Genomic DNA, 20,797 nt, shown 5'->3' on the forward strand with positions numbered 1-20,797 from the left:
CTCTCAATATGAAGTCTTTATAACGGATATTATTTTAGTAGGTGCGCAAAAGGATGTAACAACTAACAACGTGCGATTTGCAAATATATATGTATATTTTTTGTAACAATATGAATATTTTTTCTCTTACATAGACATAGTACAAAAATAATAATTATTATTGCTTTTTCCCCATGGTATATTTCTATATTTGATAAAATATAGACTTTCAAACGCCTAAAACGCAACGCTTTGCTTTCAAAAATCGCAATCTCAAAAGATCTTACACAGATTGAATAATTTCACAAATCATTGGCCATCATATTTACATAGCGAGATGACATTTCATTGTGTCTGCTCTGATATCCTGTACGTATGGCAATTACATAAAGTATCCTTTCTAGGTGAATCTAAATAAATTGAACATTTGTAAATTATCCTGCAAAGAGATGCAAGCTTACAAATACAGTACAAACAAAAAATGCAACTAACAAACTTACAATGTACAAATCGAGTAGCTCTTTGGTAAAGTTTGTGTACACTATCGCATTTCATACATTAAACTGTTCTTATACACTACGGTTTTTGCATGCGGAAAAAATCGCGCACAATACTATTTGCTGAGGGAGCACTTTCAAAGCACAATATGATTCTGTTGAATCGAAGACGCAATCCTGGCTCTGCAGAAATTCAATTATTATTGTCAGATTAGGCAATTGGACCCTCGGTAGATTTCTCTTACATTCTCTAATGCGAGAGATGGCGTCAAATGCAACACGTACATACATTTACATACAAAAGATTCGAAAAGTCACCTCGAAAAGATATAACATATATATATATTAAAATTTGTTCACGTTAACAAGAAACAAATTTTGAGAGAAATTTTCAATATACATATAAATTCATATATATGTATAAACATGTACTAAAAAATATTTTAGAAACTTATGTTAGATTTAGAAGCTGCAGTGAACTATTTACAAAACCGTTCTTAAAATGCCGTCGACAATACTTCTCCTTCAATACAATTGTAAATCTTATCACGCCACAATTATTATAATTGTCACTACATTATTAAGGCAAGTATGATAAAAAAATTGTATAGCAAATTTAAATACCAATGCAGTGAGCTTAGACATTATTACAATATTATAATTAGCACGATATATCATTCAATATGTTTATAAAAGGGCATAAAGTGTCAAGATCTTTGATATCTTTCTTGATATATTCTAATGATAGGTATCGTTGGGACATTTATATCGTTATGTAAGAAGGAATCAATGTAGAGTATATCGTTACTTAACTATTTCAAGAGAAAATGCACAAATCTGTTTATGCGTTTACAAAAATGGAAGATAATAGAAGAACGCGAGAATTGATGATTGATTGCCTCTTGCATAACGTCTATTTAATCTCGTGGAACAGACTTTTTTCTTATATGGCTCTCAGTCATTGTACATTCCGTCGATAAGAAAATCCATCCTTCGATAGTGCCTCTTATCCCAACAATCTCGACCGCGCCTGTACAATACGAAAATCACAGCGCCCAATATCGGTAAAGCGAAGATCGTTATAATAACCGGCACAATGTAGTCGATTTTCCTTGGCATGCCTAGTGGAGGATTCTTCGTTCGTGAGAGCGGTATGGATTCATTGATTTCTGGCCCGTCAACAGTCGTCACCGTTGGCTTAGGCTTCGGTACATGCTTCTCAATGTGCGAGGATACCTTCGGCGCTGTCGTACTAGTCGTACTAATCTCTGGCTGAGATGTGGTTTTATTTGCTGGTACCAAACTTGCATTGGAGCTTATACCGTGATTTAAGCTATCGGGGCGTGGATCAGTGGTATTTAATTTTGGGTTACTAACGTTGGAAGTATCAGATTTGATATGAGCTGTTTCTATCGCAGGACTACTTTCCATTATGGGTTTCATACTTTCGAATGTGGTCTGATTAAGTGATACGTTTTCCACATTCTGATCTATGCTCTTCGTCGATGGTGTATCATCTGGCACTCCCTTTCTCGGTTTTATTTTCTCTTCAACTCCCTTCCTCGCGACCACAGAACCCGTGCGACCGGCATAGGGTCTCTCCCTCGTCCTGACTTCGCCAAGCGATTCGGTTGTAACTTCAACGCTTCCACGTTGAGATGAAGTGGACATTAATATAGGTCCTCCTTCCGCCACGCTCGAATACCGCTTGAAAAATATTTCATTACTTTACAAAAAGAACCATTTAATTTCCTTCAAAGACTAATTATCTTATGTCGAGTAAGAAAATATACATTCTTAGATTGCAAAAATCCACACCCTGTCATAAAGATCTAGATATCTAGAATGATAAAAAGCAATACTGAATTTATATATACTTATTGTTAGTATACTAGTACATGAACACAAGATAAACGCAGATAGCACAGAAAGATAGGACATGATCTGATAATTCAATAGATAAAAAAAGAGATATTTAATATATGCAGTGCAATTAAATAAATTTCAAATAAAATAAAAATAAAATATATAGAAGAGAGCAAGGCAAAAAATGTTCAAAATAAAAAAAAAAGAAGACCACCCGTAGAATCGGAAGGAAAGGAAAGAACTGAAACAAAATAAAGCAAAAGAATACAAAACGAAAGGAAATAAGAGAAAAGGAAGGATCTTACAGGTAAAAATATGCAGACAGTCATAAAACGTAGAAGAATAAAGAAAACCATGAACCGCAAAGCGAAAAGAAAAGAATGCAAATAAAAAACACGAAATAATAAAATAAAAGTAAAAGTTCTGTTTTCTTTTTTGTAGCTGCACCGTTATACCTTCCACACTCAAAATGAGCACACGCAATTGTGAGTCGTCGCAGAAGGAAAAAGGAGAAGAAAAAACGAGAAGCACAAGAGTACATCTAAAGAAACAAATTCGGCGCAATTGTCACACGTGCAAACGGAGAAATGCGCGTTCGCGCAATGCGCACCTGGCTACGGCGAACCTACCAATGCTTTCTTGTCACCCGTTGCATCGGGGGGCTCGACCGTCGGCGGAGGAGGCTCGCGAGTATCGCGACCAGCAGGGGCAGCAGGCACCGACGGCGCCGAGGACGCGCCAGCTGCCGCCGCGTTGACGGGCGAGGAGGTTAGGGCCGCGAGCAGCGTGACCATCATCAGTACCAGCAGCAACGGCAGCGACGAGCGTGGAGGATCGAACACGGCCATCATATCGCGTGCGCGGTATCCCGACCGGATCAGCCGTGCACGAGAACTCCGTCCGTGGAACCCGGCGGGACACGCGCGAGACGCGAGACACTCCCGCGAGACGAAACTCAAAATAAGGAGGGGAAAGGAAAAAGAAAAGGAACGGAGCGACGCCCGCAACACCGCGAGAGCGACCGATGGTCAGTCCATAACCGCTGATGGCCGCCGCGAACTGTCGCGCGTGCGGGAAGGCGGCAACAACGAGCCTCTCTTCGTTTCGGCTGCACTTTCGCTGCTTCCCTCCTCTCTCTCTCTCCGTCTTTCTCTCCCTCCCTTCGTTTCTCTCGCTCTTTCGAGTTCGAGGTTCGAGCATGTAGCATGTACAGGGTGTCCCGGATCAGCGAGAAACGAGCGCGCAATGGTCTCATAAAATGTACCGATTTTTTTTTTTTTTTTTTTACTTTGGGGAAAGATAAAGGAGACAAATCGAAGATTTCGACTTTCGTTAGCGGTATAGCCTTATTCGTTCGTTTATCCTTTTTTTCTCTCCAACGTCTAACTGTATACTCATCTCTTCATCTCTTGTCCATTTTATTTTAAGTGCAGGAAGTAGTTCAACTACAAAGGCAGACCTACATATATATATGCCTACATAAACATTGTGCAATTGTTTAGAAATGAGAGAAAACTTCCATGGCGACTTGCGAAAACTTCGCAATACTTTTGCAATAAACGTGAACATATTGATTCGCTGTTAATTGCCAGAGTGTGTTTTTACGAAATGCAATTATATTAAGATAAATGACATTCCGGGAAAAAAAATTTTTTTATAATAATTATATATAAAACAAAATGAAAAGGTCTTTCAGGTCTGAATTGTTATTTAAAAGAAGTTACCGCTGATTTGTACAATTCTCAGTAAACAAACTCCGATTTGTCAGCAAATTCCCAGGTAGCGAGGAGTGGCGTTTATTTGTCGTCATTTTAATGTTAAAAAAGTTAAAACCGTCATTGTGTGTGTACGCAGCGTACTCAAAATGACGAGTAACGTCACTTTGCTACCTTGGGTAGCCAATTCGGCCAGAAATTAGCAAATTGGCATCAATCGTGTCTGCATTAAAGCTCGCGTTTCGTCGACAGAGCCTGCTAACAGTAGATTGGCTATCGAAAGCAGATTCTACTCTATTTTCGCCGCCAATTTGCATCCAACTGCACGTATATATAGTTAAATAGACAAAATATGTCAAAGTCTTTCTGTCATTATATTTTGTTGACAAACTTTGCAACCAGCATTCTGCCAACAACAATGCCGGCAGCATTGTGTATACGTCGTATCAAATTCGTAAGCTTTCTATCGACAAAATTTTTAGCAGAATCTGTTCTCGACAGCCTCGGCCGTCTATACGCGATCTCGTATCACGTGTTCGTCTCTATTTTTACCAAATACGAAATACAACAAAGTCGCGTGCCGAAATGCGCAGAATTTAACGCAATACCGGCGATTCGCGATAGAGATACCTACGCCGGATACGCGAATCGAAGGAAAATCACGAGGACTTATATTCGTGAAATTGGACTCTCACAATCTCGATCCCCGAATAATGTCTCGAATTTCACATTCGTATGCAATACATAGCGCTAAGTCGTGCGAGAATTTAAGAAGATTCGAAACGCTCTCGAAATCTAACAATAAAAAAGCGATCCTAAAATTCGACGGGCCGCAAAGATTTTCGCATTCGTAACGCGCGACCTTATTATAAATAAGATGATCGAAGCGGGCGCGAGGCACAAAATGTAAGAAACGACAACTGGAATTACGGCTATATAAATCGCGAAGGATGTGGGCAATAAACGTAAGTGGGAAACACGTATAAGTATACACATTATATGCTGTTGACGTCAATGCGTGTATTATCGCGCGCATTATCCCGACACACGAGGCGACGCGGGCAGACAATAAAGCATTAATAATTAAGACTTGTTAAAACCATGCACGAGAAACGCCACGTTATGTAGACAACGGGGACTCCTTCTCTTATATTGTGTGCTCGATTGTGTGTGCCTTCTTGTTTTCTTTCATGCACATTCCCAGCCAGAAATGATCAGTCGAATCGACGTCGGTGTCATCGATGAATCGTCGATATCGAATACTGGTTGAAAATATCTTTGTCTCTTATTTTCTATCTCATTATAATTGTTATTACGTAATATATATGTATATAATGTTAATTGAACAGTTGTGAATATTTCTGTAAAATTTCTATTGTCTTTCGGCTAACTCTATATAGGTACATCGAATCAATGCAAAGTCGAAAAGCACAATATGCATATATATTGTGCTTTCGTAATTATACTGTTAAATATTAAGGCATGAAATTTAAATCAACACCTTAATTGAGTTAAATAACATTTTGTTACTTTTAACTACCGTGTGAGTCGAAATTTATATATTATTTCAACGCGAAACAGTATTATTTTAACTTCATTGATTTAGGAGGAGCAGTAGCGACCTATAAAAAGATGATTAAGAATGACTTAAATTGAGTATAATTTGAAATTAAGAATTCAACAGTGTATATTTACTTTAGAGGTAAAGCATCGTATCTTCAGTTTTTGTCAAAATGGAATTAATATATTTTTCAACTTAATAGAAGCTTAAATTGTATAATGATAAGCGTCTTATGTCTATTATCACTAATTCCCAAAATACAATGATTGGAAAGAGTTGTATTGAAAATGTTTCTAGTGTCCAATTTTTAAACCAGATACAATCCGTTATTGGCAGTTGTACTATTAAACGTGTCAGTTAAATTACTCGATTAAAAACTTAATAAATCTCTCAGGTTGCTATTTTTATTTTCTCTCTTAAAAAAAGATCTATCATTTCTCTATTTTTCTCTGAATTAATAATGGGAATACGATCCTTTACCTCTAAGTCTTAGGGCCGATATCACAGTCTCCGATTAACGTGATCCTCCGATTAAACTCACTCGTCGTCTCTTTCTAGAGGGACAGTTAGAAAGAGTTGGAGGATTACGTTAATCGGAGACTGTGCATGATATCGGCCCTTAGGAACAGATATTATATTATACATTCGATATGGAATATTGGCCAAAAAACATAGAAATCTTACAGAAGTATTCCATAATTATAGTTACTCAATTAACATAAAAACAATTATGAGCTCAAAAATGACAAAGTATTCGACGTTGACTGTTCATCGACGCATCGACGTCGAATTAATTCACATCGATTTAACTAATCATTTCTGGCTGGGTTATCTTTTCTTTCCTCGGGCCTGGCTGTACCACTTATCATGACGAAATATATGTATGTGACCCACGACCCACGTGACTGGATCTCTCACGTCTGCGTATGCGTGGATCCTCCTCGCATGATCTCTGGGAGCGCTATAGATATACGTACGCATCGAGCTAACTTGACATTCGTTTCACATTGCGTCTCAAAGCTCACCGTCATAGCCACTTCATTGACTCGCGAGAAAATGCAGTTCTCCCGTTTTTTCACATGACATCGTCGTCGGTTCAGCGCTCAGTGTGTCGATCGGTTCAGGAATCAAAGATCAACAATCGCCACCGAGGTACACATGCAGCTTAATCAATCACGATAATGTTAACCCTAATTTTCGAAATTGCGTGCCTACTCCTGCTCTTGATGGTTTAAACGCTCCGGAAGTGCGATAATCGTAACTAATTTACAAGTTGACTCTTCGCCTCGTGACTCACAACAACAGATCTACATGAGAAATTATTCTGTTAAGATTATTCTGTATTCAGTTGCACGATTGTATTTCGCTCGTAAAGTCAGTTGATTTCAACTAGCTTGTGATTAACTTAGAAGTATATACGATATATAAAAACAACACAGAAAAGTAATTAAATTAGCTAGATAGACTTAACAAAGTACAATAGATTTGATACTTCATGTGTGGTGTGTGCAAGTCTGTATATTTATAATTTGACTAGAAACCTGTCTAAACATAAAATGTACAGAGTCGTAATCTCTCCTTTTTTTATTTTTACAGTGAAAGCACAAAATGCGTAGTAGAAGCAACTCCGGCGTCCGTTTGGACTATTACCAACGGATCGTCTACAAGATAATCATGAACCATCAGAATCCCGTTACTGGGCTCTTTCCCGCAAGTACCGACAACGATCACGCCTGGATACGGGATAATGTTTATTGCATACTCGCTGTATGGGGTCTGTCGATGGCCTATAAAAAAATAGCAGATGCCGACGAAGATAGGGCGAAGACTTACGAACTGGAGCAGAGCTGTGTGAAGTTGATGAGGGGCCTTTTGATGGCAATGATGCAGCAGAAGGAGAAGGTGGAAAAGTTCAAGTCCACTCAAAATCCACACGACGCCTTGCATGCGAAGTACAGCTCTATCAATGGTCAAAGTGTGGTTGGAGACACCGAATGGGGACATCTTCAAATCGACGCGATTTCTCTGTATCTTTTAATTCTGGCCCAAATGATAGCTTCTGGCTTACAAATTATTTTCAACCTGGACGAGGTATTGATATCTGTGACTCTCGTATACTGTAAACTTGAACAAATGCGATATTTTTCAGTAATTAATACAAGTATAAATGCATTCGCGTGTGATTGTACGTGTACGTCAGATTTACTGATTTAGGAAGCCGAATTGTACATTTGATGGTTAATTTTAGGTGGCTTTTATTCAGAACTTGGTATTTTATATCGAATCTGCCTATTGCACTCCAGACTACGGAATATGGGAAAGAGGGGATAAAACGAATCACGGTTTGCCGGAATTAAATGCAAGCAGTATCGGAATGGCCAAAGCCGCGATGGAGGCGATGAACGAATTGGATTTGTTTGGTGCGAGAGGTGGACCTACGTCAGTTATTCATGTTTTGGCCGACGAGGCACAGAAGTGTCAAGCGGTGCTGCAATCCATGCTGCCCAGAGAGTCAAATTCCAAGGAGTTGGACAGTGGTTTGCTGTCGATTATAAGTTTTCCTGCGTTCGCAGTCGATGAAATTAACTTAATTAACGAAACACGCGAAGCTATTATCAAGAAATTGCAAGGACGATATGGTTGTAAAAGATTTTTAAGAGATGGATACAAAACGCCAAAGGAGGATGTCAATAGGTACTATTTATTTAGTAATATTTTTATATAATAAATAGAAATAACATACTTTTATTTTTCATAGAATTTACATTGACTAATGATTATGTCCTTGGAAATAGGTTGTATTACGAGCCATGGGAACTCCGTATGTTTGAGAATATCGAATGTGAGTGGCCGCTGTTCTTCTGTTATTTAATATTGGATTACTGCTTCCAAGGTAATAAAGAAGCAGTTGAGATGTGCACCAAACAATTGGAGGACGTAATGATTAAAACAGAAGATGGTATAAAATTGGTGCCTGAGTTATACTCAGTTGCACCTGAGGATGTGTCAGCGGAGTATGCCGAACCTGGTAGCCAAAACCGAATAGCTTTGGGTAGATGTCCATTTAAATGGGCGCAATCTCTTTATATTCTAGGAAAATTGCTACAAGAGGTAACACACTTTCAGAAGCATAATTGAGGCAAATTAGAAATTCCCTTAAATTGCCACATTTAAAGTTATTACTAGACACCATTTTTTCTTTAGTTTATATACAAATATTTAAAATATTATAAATATTAAATATTTGAAAATATGATCTGCTCTTTCTGTGTGTTGTGGTATATATGTATACGAAATATTTCAATTTATTAGAAATTTGTATTTGATAAAATTATTGATATTAACTATCATACTAATAACAAGATATTTTCATAACTCTTTTCAATAATTTGTTTCAATTTGCAGGGATTTCTCGCGGTTGGTGAGTTAGATCCCTTAAATAGACGATTATGTAGCGAGAAAAAGCCGGATGTCGTGGTGCAAGTAGTCATCTTGGCAGAAGACACAGAAATCAGGGAAAAAATTGCGCAGCACGATATTCATGTACAAACGATTGCAGAAGTTGCACCAATTGAAGTGCAACCTGCAAAAGTTCTCAGTCATTTGTACACATATTTAGGTATGACTCAACAAAATTGCAAATAATTTAGAAATAGCTTGCTACACAATTAGCACAATTTAAATTATATGTTTTATAATATTTTTTTTAGGACGCAACAAGAAACTAGGATTGTTAGGACGTAAGTCAAGGGACGTAGGGATTCTCAGCACTAGTAAACTGTATTCCTTAAACGATAAGATATTCGCATTCACACCGCAGGTAAATATACGCTCTTTATGGAGAGCCCCACCATCTCTTTGTATCTTTACTTCTTTTCTTATGTTTCCTCTTGTTCTCGCATCGAATTGACTAGTTGACAGATATGACCCGCTTCTACATCGCATCGGACTATGAGCTCATGATTGACATATTCAAAGGTGAAATTAATTTCTTGAAGTCTAGTTGGCAGAATATGTTGGGCCGGCCCCTTGTGGTCATGCCCCTCAAGAATATTCATCTAGGTAATTTAACGATTTCACGGAATCAGTTCTTTTTTTATAGCCGTTACTTTAGGCTTTCTGAAGTCGTTGAAGTTGTCATGATTAGAACAAATTTTGTAGCTCCTAGAGATTTTGACGAATTTCTTGCGTGAGAAATCTCGTTTTTTACAAACACTGTGACTGTCCGCAACAACTAATATTTGCTTGCATGCGTTTGTTTTTGTCATGGTTTCATTTAACAATTATTTAACTCTCTATGGCTTTACTGGATATGATTTTGAACACAGAAAGTTATTTAGATTCTGTATCGTATATGTCTTATACTACGTTTACGCGAGCGTTACTTCTGCAGTAACTTACGATGATTTACTCCGCGTAAACGAGTGAATTATCGTAAGTTACTACAGAAGTAACGCTCGCGTAAACGTAGTATTAGTAATATATGTATCGTAATATAAGTTCTATTTGCGATTTGATAATGTAATTTAGTTTCGAAATTAGTACATAATATTATCCATAGAGGGTTACGACATGAGCTTTTAATTAGTTTTCACGTTATGTTTCTATTCTTTTCATCACTAACATGACTTGGAAACTTGGACCTCAAAAGTGAACGCGATTGTGAGTTGTATTGATATTGAAGATGTTGAGCTGATACAGTGCGGGATGAAAGCAAAATATTCGAGGCGAGATCATTTCATCTTCAAGCATCAAGCAATAGAATTATCCTGAATTATCCTGATATGGCTTATTATGTGTTCGGTGGTATGCGCGTGTGTTGCATGTGTTAGAAATTTGACACGGAGGAGTACTACACAACAAACGACGTCGACCTGCTTGTGAACACATTTACAACCACCTTGGCCTTCCTCAAAATCAACTGGAAGCAAATGCTCGGCAGACCAACTGTAACCCTTGTCGCTACTCATAATCATTTAGGTACGGTTTCGTCGGAAGCTTTAGATCTCATCCTACAACAAAAAGCTCGTCGGAGATTACATAGGATTGTATAGCATAGTGCTAGCGTGAAATTAATTGTTAGAAACCATGTACAGGGTATCATAAAATTCAGATATAAAAATTCTGCTATAGTAGCAAAATTTATGGAGAAATAAGTAACGAGAACAATTCTTCTTATTTCAAGCAATAGTTTTTTAAATACAAGTTTGAAACTTGAGTGAATCATGAATTGCCATTGAAGTGTTATTTGTCTGTGTATTAATGTTAATCTTTTGTCTTGCATCAATATTATGCGAAATAATCTTTAATTACATTTAGTAATTATATGATTAATCAAATTTTAAATCTTTATTTAAACATTGTTCTGAAATAAAATATCGCATGCACTTTTATTGTCCAGTTTCTTGTGATTTTTTACTATAATTTCTGTGCATGAATTTTGTGATATCTTGTATAGAGAAGTTATCGTTTTCAGTGTAAAAAGGCACTTTATTTCTTACTTATTTTTTTTATCAAAATTAATTAATGATTTTTTTTTAGATCAAGGTAAGATACCGTTAGCTATGATAACCACCCTGAAAAAACTTAAAAGCGGCTATATCAACGGTACTAGAGTGTCATTGGGAAATTTGAACGATTTTCTGAGCACGTCGTGTATCACGAATCTTAGTTTCCTGGGAAGTTCCGAAGATGGCCGTCCTGACAAACTAAATCCTCAGGTATATAAAATTCAAATGTCATATCTGTTCAAAATAAAGTTGCAACGTGTAATATACATTAACAGAATTATTTGCAAAATAACTAAACATGTACTGTCTTGTAAATTTTTTTAAATGCTATATCTCTTTTTTAATGTTATTTTCTTGTGCATAGCATAAATTCAATTAAACATAAAATCTTTATTTACATATTTAATTGATACACGTTACTCTCATTTTTTATGTTCACAAGATCCAACAATATTTAGAGGAACATTTAATGCGGCCATTTCCTCATCGTGCAGGACTGCTCAATAAGCCTGGTCCAATACGTGGAGCGAAAAATCTGCGGCGCAGAATGTCCGTGAAAGGCGCGATAAAAAAGACCCGATCCATAGCTGTCGAACGTAAGCAACATTTGTTCCCGTTAAAAAAATCCCAGATGGAATGGTTTTCATATTCTAACTGTGTGCCGATTGTATGTCTTTTAAAGAGGATTCTTAAACAATAATGCAATGTCTTCCTACTGCTGTGATTGTTACCATCTCCCAAGAATGTAAGTGTATTAACTGGATACTCTATTGTTTAATTTCCATCTAATTTTTAATAAGCGCAAAGATAATTTTATAATATTTATTTATGATAAAAAAATCTTTATGTGATTTGTCGTTATTGTCCATACCTCTGTCTGATTATCAGATATACCTATTATGTGTATACACTTATTACATCATATGTGATACAATTTGTTAATACATATTTACATATGGATTTATTTATACAATATTTTAATACGATAAGTAATAATATCATTAAGTTTATACAAATTAAAAATTTCTTTTATTTAACCATTTCAGCTGAAATTCTTGGAATGGCAGGGGAAGACCGTAGACATTCTTCTGTTTTAATTGTAAATCCATTTATTGAAGTGACGGATACTACATTGTCTCTCAATGCCACTCAACCAGTGACGATTGAACGCACACCATCGCCAACAGATGAGCTGTTATCGTGGAAAAATTCCCCCAAAACGAAACATAGAGCAATATCTGAGGGTCAGTATGCCGAGACTGAAGTGGAGGAATTGCTATCTATGCTGCGTGAAACGGAAAGCCTTGAAGAACAAGGAGATATTTTGCAGTATATTGTTAGTATATTTATCTCTTCATTTTAATTTTAATTTTAATTTGTAATAAAGATTATTTTAAATGCATGTAAATAACGCATAGGTGGACTCGAAAGGACTACTCTTTGATACGGGCGTACTGGAAGAGGGACACCCCGTTTTGGTGAAGGATTTGTTAAAAAGTCTTTATGAGAAGGCTTGTCAACAGAAAATGTGGGGTATCGTGCGACACAGCGCGGGTATGTTGGGTAAAAGAGTGGAGGATTTAGCGAAAGCGGTTACCGACCTACTAGTACGACAAAAGCAAGTTACTGTTGGCATGCCACCGAGCAACGAGCACACGATAGTCGCGCCTTTACCGGAGAACGAACTGCGAGCTCTGATTCATCAGGCGTACGGTGACGACGAGTCGACGGCTATGTTGACACAGGAATTGCTTGTTTATCTGGCAATGTTTATTAGAACAGAGCCACAACTATTCATGGAGATGTTGAGATTACGCGTCGGTTTGATTATACAAGTTATGGCGACAGAATTGTCGCGAACGTTAATCTGCACCGGTGAAGAGGCTTCTGAGCACTTGCTAAATCTGTCCCCTTTCGAGATGAAAAATTTGCTGCATCACATTATGAGCGGAAAAGAATTTGCTATTAGTAGTGGTACGTTTCTGTGGTTAATTAAAAATTTAAGAAAGTATGCATTAAAATATTTATATAATGATCATATGTGCTTATAACGCAGTTGGTCGTGGCAACTTTTCCGTCATTAGCTGCAAATCAAGTAGAGTCAGCAAGGTAATATTGTCACTATACATACAATATAAAGCTATATTTGATTTGGATCTCAACCACTCTACTAACATATTTTAATTTATAACATGCAGAAGTACATTTAAATCTTTTATTTTTCTGAGTTAATTTTACTATTACATATATGATACAGTTATTTTGGCAGTTTTGTTTATTATATGATGTGGGCTTTTTGATATTTCTTTTAACATTTAATGAACATAATTAATTCATGTTTTTATACTATCTATAAGTTGAACGAATATATATAGAATTGAATACCATTCTTTTATGTAGAAATCTCAAATCGGTGGTTTCTTAAGCGCTGAGCCGAATGATACTGGTGAGGCAGAAACAGATCGTCAAGGTCAGTGGTTGCGAAGGCGACGATTAGATGGTGCATTAAACAGAGTGCCGAGAGATTTCTATCCGCGTGTGTGGCAAGTACTTGAAAAGGTGAGTTTGTAAATATTATCATTATTATTATCTAATAAAATAATATGTAAATGTAATACCTAAGCTTTTTCCAACATTGTAATTCCATAAACATTTAATTAATGTTCAACAGTGCCATGGTTTAGCGATTGAAGGAAGAGTATTGCCTCAAAATCTCACGCAGGAAATGACATCTGGCGAGTTGAAATTTGCATTAGCTGTAGAAACCGTTTTAAATACAATACCACAGCCGGAATATCGTCAACTTGTCGTCGAGGCTTTAATGGTACTAACATTAGTGACTGAATACAACATTGTGCCATCTTTAGGTGGTCTGATCGAGGTTGAACATTTGGTACATAAAGCAAACGCTATTTTCTTGGAAGATCAGGTATTCTTCTGTTTTATATTTGTAATATTAACAAAAATGCAGTGTTATTATATTATCTAATTATTAAAATTCCCTAGAAGAAAAACGTATAATAGAAAATAATAGAAAAAAGTAGTTTACTATCTTATTCTTTCAAGTAATTTAAGCACTTATCGATACAGAAATTTAAAACAATATTTGTCATTTTATTGAAATTGAAATTGACTTTATCGATTTATTTTATCTAAAACGAATCCTTTTCTATGTTGAAAATAAATCACATTTTCTATGTTAGAAAACACATAATAGTTCTAATGTAAAATGCATGTAGATAACATAAAAAAATCATTTTAAAAAGTAAACTTTTTTCTCATCTTTAAAAAGTAAAAGATAATCATGAAATTTGTAGATGGCTATTGACGGTGACGCGACATTATGCTGTGCTAAGCCAAAGGAGCAACGTGAGATGACAGCTATGGGAACGCTTCTCTGTGGTGGGGCAGCATACATTTGTCAACATTTTTATGACACTGCTCCTAGTGGAAGTTACGGAACAATGACATACATTACGAGAGCTGTTTCCGTGACGCTTGATTGTCTACCAAAGAATGGTGACTTGGAATGTTCAATATCATAATAAATATAATTTTAGAAATAAATGAACTTTAATTGTGGGAAAAAGATGAACAAAATAAATATTTTAAACAAATTTGTATTGTGATTTTTTTATATAATATAATCTCCATATATAATGAAATTTTGTAACTGGATTTTAGTTTTAATTGAAAAATAATCCTAATATAACGAATTAGTATTTAGCCTGCAATACATAAATTACAAATATTGATATTATAATGTTAAACATTTCAGTAACGTTGTTACCGAAATCTATTAGTGCAAAGTTCGGAAAAATGAGAAATAGAATTGTTTGAAAGCGAAAGAATTGAAAGAATATAAATTATGCCTTGGTAGTTCTAATAAATTTATTTTATTTTCTACATTATATTATTCATAACTGTTAGAAAATGTGTATCCCAAAGAAAGGAAATTATTATATCCAAGAAATTAGTAATTTCAAATATTTTTTTTCATGATACATGACAAAATTTATCTATTCGGTCTTCGGACTTTTGGAGAAAGGATTTAATCTTTTTAACCAAGCACTTCTGTAAAAAAGAAATTTACTTATAAATTTTGGAATAACGACATAATAAACATGATGAATAGTAGATATAGTACATAGTTACATACGTTTTTTCTGGTAATAAAACATCTATGTTTTCAGCTTCTTTGATTTTATTCTCCTTGAGTTTGGCAATTAATTCTGATCTATACTGGACTTTCAAAGGTTGTGGTTTTGTTTCATTTAATTGTAACCACTTCTTACAGGCTTCCTTGTATGTTAAACCATACCATTCTATTTCTTCTCTCGTGTACTGGAAATATAATATTGTAATAATTACACGTGTATTCAATGTAATGTGAATTATGTCAGCTATCAATATTAAAACAAGAAAATATTCTTTTCAGTTTAATATCCAATGTCTAATCTAATCTAATTTTTTATTACGTATGTACAATATATAAATAAATTTCTTACAGCCGAAAGATATTGCTCGTACTTAGCGTATATTTCTGTACGCTTTTCTAGATCATTAGGATATAAAGTCTTATCTGCTAGTGCGATAAGTATCTGACGTTTCAGTCTTAAAGCAAGTAAAGATCTCAGGTCGCAGGCTGGTGTCTGTAAATAATAGTCTGTAAGTAACTCAAGAAGTTTTATATAATTGATCTGTCAAAGAGCTTGCAATATGTGCAGTTCCGCTTTCTTTATTTACTAGATTGAAGATTAATGCACCTTCAATAAATAATGATCGAATCCATAATTTTCATGAATTAATCTGAGTGCTCTGTCGGTAATAACAACTCTCATATGTGTATCAAGAACTTCGCTATAGACAACAGATTTCTTCAGCTGAGGAAACCAAAAATGTGGGACTTTTCTCTTAAATAAGCCTTTTTTCTTAAAGCCTTGAACAACAGCTTCTCCTCCCCATATACCATCATCAATCTCTTTAGGATACATTAAAGGTATTGGTACATTTTGTACTGGACGTCTGTAAGCAGATTGTTCCAAATAAAATTAATATAATTATTATAAGCAAGACCTGTTTGTGTGTATGAATATGTTTACAAATATTTTATAATACATTTACATGTTAAGGGGCCTATTCTGTAAATGTTAATGATATCCTTACGCATTTTACACAGCTCTTCTATAGTATATTATATATGCGCAAAGCACATACTAATGTCCTTAATGTTTACAAAGTAGGCCCCTTGGTTGTTACAAGAATCATATTATTTTATTAAAAGAGAAATTAAATTATATAATATCTTACACTTCCTCAGTTTCTTCATTTCTCACATAAGTGCCTTCCTGCTTAATATAATGAACCGCAGCTGGTTTTTGTAACTTCCATTCTCTCCAGAACTTTTTAAATTCTTGTGGCAATTCGGCACCAATCCCTTTACTCCATCGACTTATTTTTGGTATGTAATATAATCGCTACAATTTTGTTTGCATTTTATTGATAAAAATAATACATAAATATCAAATATAATTTTGATTTATTTAAATTTTGAACCATATTAAACATTTTGTTAATTAATATAATTTTTCATGTTACAAATAGAATAGATGTTACAAATAATGAAGTAATCTCCTAATTAAGAATTTAATTTGAAATGTTGATTTAAATATTTATACATAACAAATAAATATAATAAATAGGTAAATGAAATAATTTACAATAATCCCGTAATAACAATCGAATAATACTGCTAATTTAAAAGATATATGATATTATAGTTGCAGTATACTATAATGTGAGGTTAGGTTTAAAAGTTATCTCTTATCTTGGAATTGTACGACAAAACAACTTTTAATTACCTGTGCACTTTGCTTAATCGACATTTCTCTGCACGATTTTCAATCAGTCAAGTCAGAATAATAAATGATTTCAATAAAATCAACAGAGAGCCAACAGAACGTCGTGCTTACATCAGATTACAGTCACGTTATTTTCTCAATCAATGGAGGTGAGCGTTTAGTGATTCTTTAATACGATGGGATCTTGCTTTTGATTCTAATCCGGATCTAAGTGTAATCAAAATGTATACCTTAAAAATGCCAAAAAATTAAAGTTTGTATGTGAAAAATAAAAATACGTATGTTAGAAGTGTGAGAAATTAAAAAATAGAAGTGTAAAAAAAATTAAAATACGTATGTTAGAAGTATGGAAAATTAAAATTATCCTAGAAATGTGAAAAATTTAAATTTACACCTTAGATCTGTGAAAAATTAATATTCGTGTGTTAAAAAGTGTGAAAAATTAAAATATATACTCTTAACGTACTTTGCGCGCACCGCCGCCGATAGACGTCGAACGCGATTGGCTCGTGAGTCGAGCCCCCGGATCCGGCCAATCACGTTCCGCCGCTTCGAGCCGCCGATGCGGCGGCGGCGCGGCGCAGCGGCACACCAGTACCAGACGGCATACTAGGCGCAACCGTTGAACATTGAACGGTCGGATAGAAACGGCGTACCTTCAGAATCAACGCACGGCCGATTGTTCTTGTCGTCGAGTGGCCTTGCCGCTTGTTTCCGTCGACGTTCGGAATACCCTTTACCTACGGAAATCGTTCAATCATTCTCCCGATACATTATTTCGTACAGTTGCGAAGTGTTCGTGCTCCGTGCTCGTGCTGTGTGTTTTTCGGAACGCGCTCCTTCGTGCGATTGGCATTCCTGCTGCTTGTTCCGCGGGAATAAATCGGCTCCGCGGCGCTCAAGAATTTGCAAGTGTATCAAGTGTCGGAATGAATGTGCAGTCGCGCGAAATAAATCGCTCGTTCGAGGACGTCGAGGCGAAGATACGACAAATATGTGAGCGATTTGCAGTTCCGTTGTGCATTCGCGGACGATAATCGTTCGTCTCGCCACGTATCTGAACTCTCGAACAGTGTCGTGCTTTGAACGCTGTGCCGGAATTGTAGTGCGATCTATCTCCGATCCTCTTCGAAGGGGAGAAAGAGGGACACACAGCGAGTGACACACCGTGAAATCGTATTGAGTGATTCGAATAATAGCATGCCGTGATACAACGCCCGTTCGTTAATATTTCTTTATTTTCGTATATTTCGTGCCGCGTACGTAAAGTTAACGATCCGCGACTTCTCGTTGTGCAAGGTATTTAATGCAGTTGTACATTCGCGAGATTTATCGTGCTCGATTCCGTACGGTGCGCGCGATATTTAATTTTGATTGTATTTTTGATTAATTAACTGCGTGTCTTTACTAGCCGCCCACTTATTGATTCGCGTATATGGTGCAGTCGCGCGCCAAGTTACCGACATCTTCGAAAACGCGGTGACGAACGCGGAATAGAGACAATCGGCGTCGACTCTTTCAAATTTGCATGAAAAATCCATGTTAGAAAATGTAATTTATTATCCGCGAGTGTTTCTCGCGAGTGTCCTGTGCGGTGAGAGGAGGAGGAGGAGGAGGAGAGACCCAGAGATCTGACCAGGTCCGAGTGAGACATCGGGCACCGGCGGAGCAACCTTGGGGTAAGCATATATCATCTAAGCTATATAAAACTAATAATTCGTTTCTATTTATTCGAATTATTTTATCTTGATAAGTTAAAAGTAATTAAAGAAAGAGAAATTATCTAAAATTTTATTCTCGTAAAGATCTTTTTCTGTAAAGATAATTGTATTACTAAATATTTTATTGAAAAACAAATATTAAAATACGTGTAAGAATTATCTTTTGAAGTGTTGATCATTTTGAGCGCCAATTTAATTTGAATCTTATGTTTGTGTGTTATAGGATCATCGTAGCTACGTGGCTGAGTAACTCCGCCTGTTGCGCATCGGGTTGGTGAGTCAGACTTTTTTTTTTTTTACTGAGGTAACGAATCTACGATCACACAATTAATTGAATATAGAGCAAATCTCGATACATGTCAAATTATGACAATAAATTATCGTATAAATTTATTACATCTCGTGTAGATCCGTTGCCTTAAAATGGATGGGCTAAAAACTGATTATGGGGCAAATATTTAATCTTGGTGTCACCTGTTTATTGATATATTTGCGATTGTGCTTGAGGAAATACTCGCACACGTCGCGCGTACCGAGCTCTAAAAGAACTAATATTATCGTTTATTTATTATTGAATTATGTTAACGAACTCGTTCTATGTAAATAATTTTTAAATAAAATTTTAAATGTTAAATAAAAAATATATATATTAAAATGTTTTATTGAATCCGAATTTTATTTCGCGAATTTGAATGAGTAAAGTACATAAGTAATAAATTAAATTTTTGACATTTTTTGACAGTTTTGTTACGTAAATTAATTCTACTTAAAATTAAAGTAATGATTTTGAAAATAAATTTTTTATTTACGCTTCTTTAAATTATTTTAATATTTTTTTTGAACAAAAAAGATAAGAGTAAGCAAAATACTGTTTAGGTGTTACAAAAAAAAATATCTGTAGATTAGGAAAAATTATTAATTAGGTAGGATATGTGTTATTTATACCCATCTCTTCCTTATTCCATATATTTATCCAAGTTTAAATATTATATAAATCGATGCAAAAAACAATGTATAGATATATAATGAATAAAAAGGGTAATATAAATTTCGATTTTATTATGCAATTTATTTTATAGAAAGTTCGATAATGGTTTTAATTAATTACTAAAATTTATTCTAACAAAGCATCGATTTTACCCTAATTTTTTGTAGCCTATCCATCTATTTTTAATTGAAAAATTGGCTTTATGCTGGATAAAGTCAAGTTATATGACGTGAGATTCAAAATATTCTGTCGAGATACTGAAAATTTAAATTATTTCAGAACTGATGATATAGTACAATTATTCAGTTTTGCAATAATAAATAACTACGTTATATCAAAATATCGTAAAATAAAAATTTGCATATACAATATCATTTAATTATTTAATTATAACAATGCGGTTATTGACTAATTATAATATCAATCGTGCGGGAAGTTTCTTTTTTTCGGATCTCACGTCATTTATTCTGTACCTATGGCCTAGTTTACACCGATCTCTTGATACGCGTATCAAATAGTATATTTGAACTAATCAGCCAATAATCAGACTTATTTACTAGTTATTTACTATTTAATACGCGTATCAAGTGATCGGTGTAAACTAGGCCTATATCTTATTTGATATATTTTCGAGATGCGACATTTTAGAACACTCTGAACCTATTAACTTCCGCAAATTTGGAGATATCTATCTATTTTTAATTTTATTATATTTTTCAGTCTTTTCATATATAATTCTTTCAAATTCGGTTGATTAGACTTAGCTTTATATGCGATCGAAGTTATGGATCTTTGATCGCGTATAAAGCTGGGTCTAATCAACCAAATCTTACAAAATTATATATGAAATAGAGGTAGAAAAGACTGAGAAATATAATAAAATTAGAAATAGATTGATATCTTCAAATTTGCGGAAGTCAGAGTAAACACGGACATCAAATCTGCACATACACATATATACGTACGGACATGCGATTTAATGCAACACTTCGACATTTTAGAACACTCTGAACATATTAACTTCCGCAAATTTGGAGATATCTATCTATTTTTAATTTTATTATATTTTTCAGTCTTTTCTACCCCTATTTCATATATA

General features: G+C 35.1%; 3 protein-coding genes across 7 annotated transcripts; 1 reads left to right on the forward strand and 2 right to left on the reverse strand.

Annotated features, from left to right (window-relative positions):
• Positions 1–126: 126 nt before the first annotated feature.
• LOC112466183 (mucin-5AC) lies at positions 127–3,190 on the reverse strand. Its single transcript, XM_025034136.1, has 2 exons — positions 2,972–3,190; positions 127–2,183 (listed from the first exon to the last, which is right to left on the reverse strand). Exons 1-2 carry the CDS (start codon positions 3,188–3,190, stop codon positions 1,431–1,433), a joined length of 972 nt encoding a protein of 323 aa, XP_024889904.1. The 3' UTR covers positions 127–1,430.
• Positions 3,053–14,745, forward strand: LOC112466174 (probable phosphorylase b kinase regulatory subunit alpha). Of its 4 annotated transcripts, none has more exons than XM_025034113.1 (15): positions 3,053–3,369; positions 7,215–7,709; positions 7,867–8,312; positions 8,414–8,729; positions 9,024–9,237; positions 9,329–9,438; positions 9,533–9,680; positions 11,160–11,338; positions 11,571–11,724; positions 12,175–12,464; positions 12,547–13,102; positions 13,185–13,237; positions 13,529–13,687; positions 13,800–14,057; positions 14,446–14,673. In XM_025034113.1, the coding sequence occupies exons 2-15, from the start codon at positions 7,227–7,229 to the stop codon at positions 14,671–14,673; spliced, it is 3,594 nt and encodes a 1,197-aa protein (XP_024889881.1). In that variant the 5' UTR covers positions 3,053–3,369; positions 7,215–7,226. The 4 variants fall into 4 exon arrangements, with proteins under 4 accessions (XP_024889881.1, XP_024889883.1, XP_024889882.1 ...); XM_025034115.1 differs by lacking the exons at positions 3,053–3,369; positions 9,533–9,680 and adding exons at positions 6,554–6,770; positions 10,451–10,598 and having other exon boundaries at positions 14,446–14,745; XM_025034114.1 differs by lacking the exon at positions 3,053–3,369 and adding an exon at positions 6,560–6,770 and having other exon boundaries at positions 14,446–14,745.
• A 256-nt stretch (positions 14,746–15,001) lies between these two features.
• On the reverse strand, positions 15,002–17,148 carry LOC112466179 (39S ribosomal protein L28, mitochondrial). 2 transcript variants are annotated; one of them, XM_025034130.1, is made up of 6 exons: positions 16,990–17,148; positions 16,439–16,605; positions 15,895–16,153; positions 15,637–15,780; positions 15,288–15,472; positions 15,002–15,199 (listed from the first exon to the last, which is right to left on the reverse strand). In XM_025034130.1, exons 1-6 carry the CDS (start codon positions 17,011–17,013, stop codon positions 15,148–15,150), a joined length of 831 nt encoding a protein of 276 aa, XP_024889898.1. In that variant the 5' UTR covers positions 17,014–17,148; the 3' UTR covers positions 15,002–15,147. The 2 variants fall into 2 exon arrangements, with proteins under 2 accessions (XP_024889898.1, XP_024889897.1); XM_025034129.1 differs by having other exon boundaries at positions 15,002–15,202; positions 16,990–17,146.
• Positions 17,149–20,797: the final 3,649 nt, after the last annotated feature.

This window comes from Temnothorax curvispinosus, unplaced genomic scaffold, assembly GCF_003070985.1.
Source record: "Temnothorax curvispinosus isolate PA1 unplaced genomic scaffold, ASM307098v1 QBEX01015975.1, whole genome shotgun sequence".
Taxonomy (NCBI): Eukaryota; Metazoa; Arthropoda; class Insecta; order Hymenoptera; family Formicidae; genus Temnothorax; species Temnothorax curvispinosus.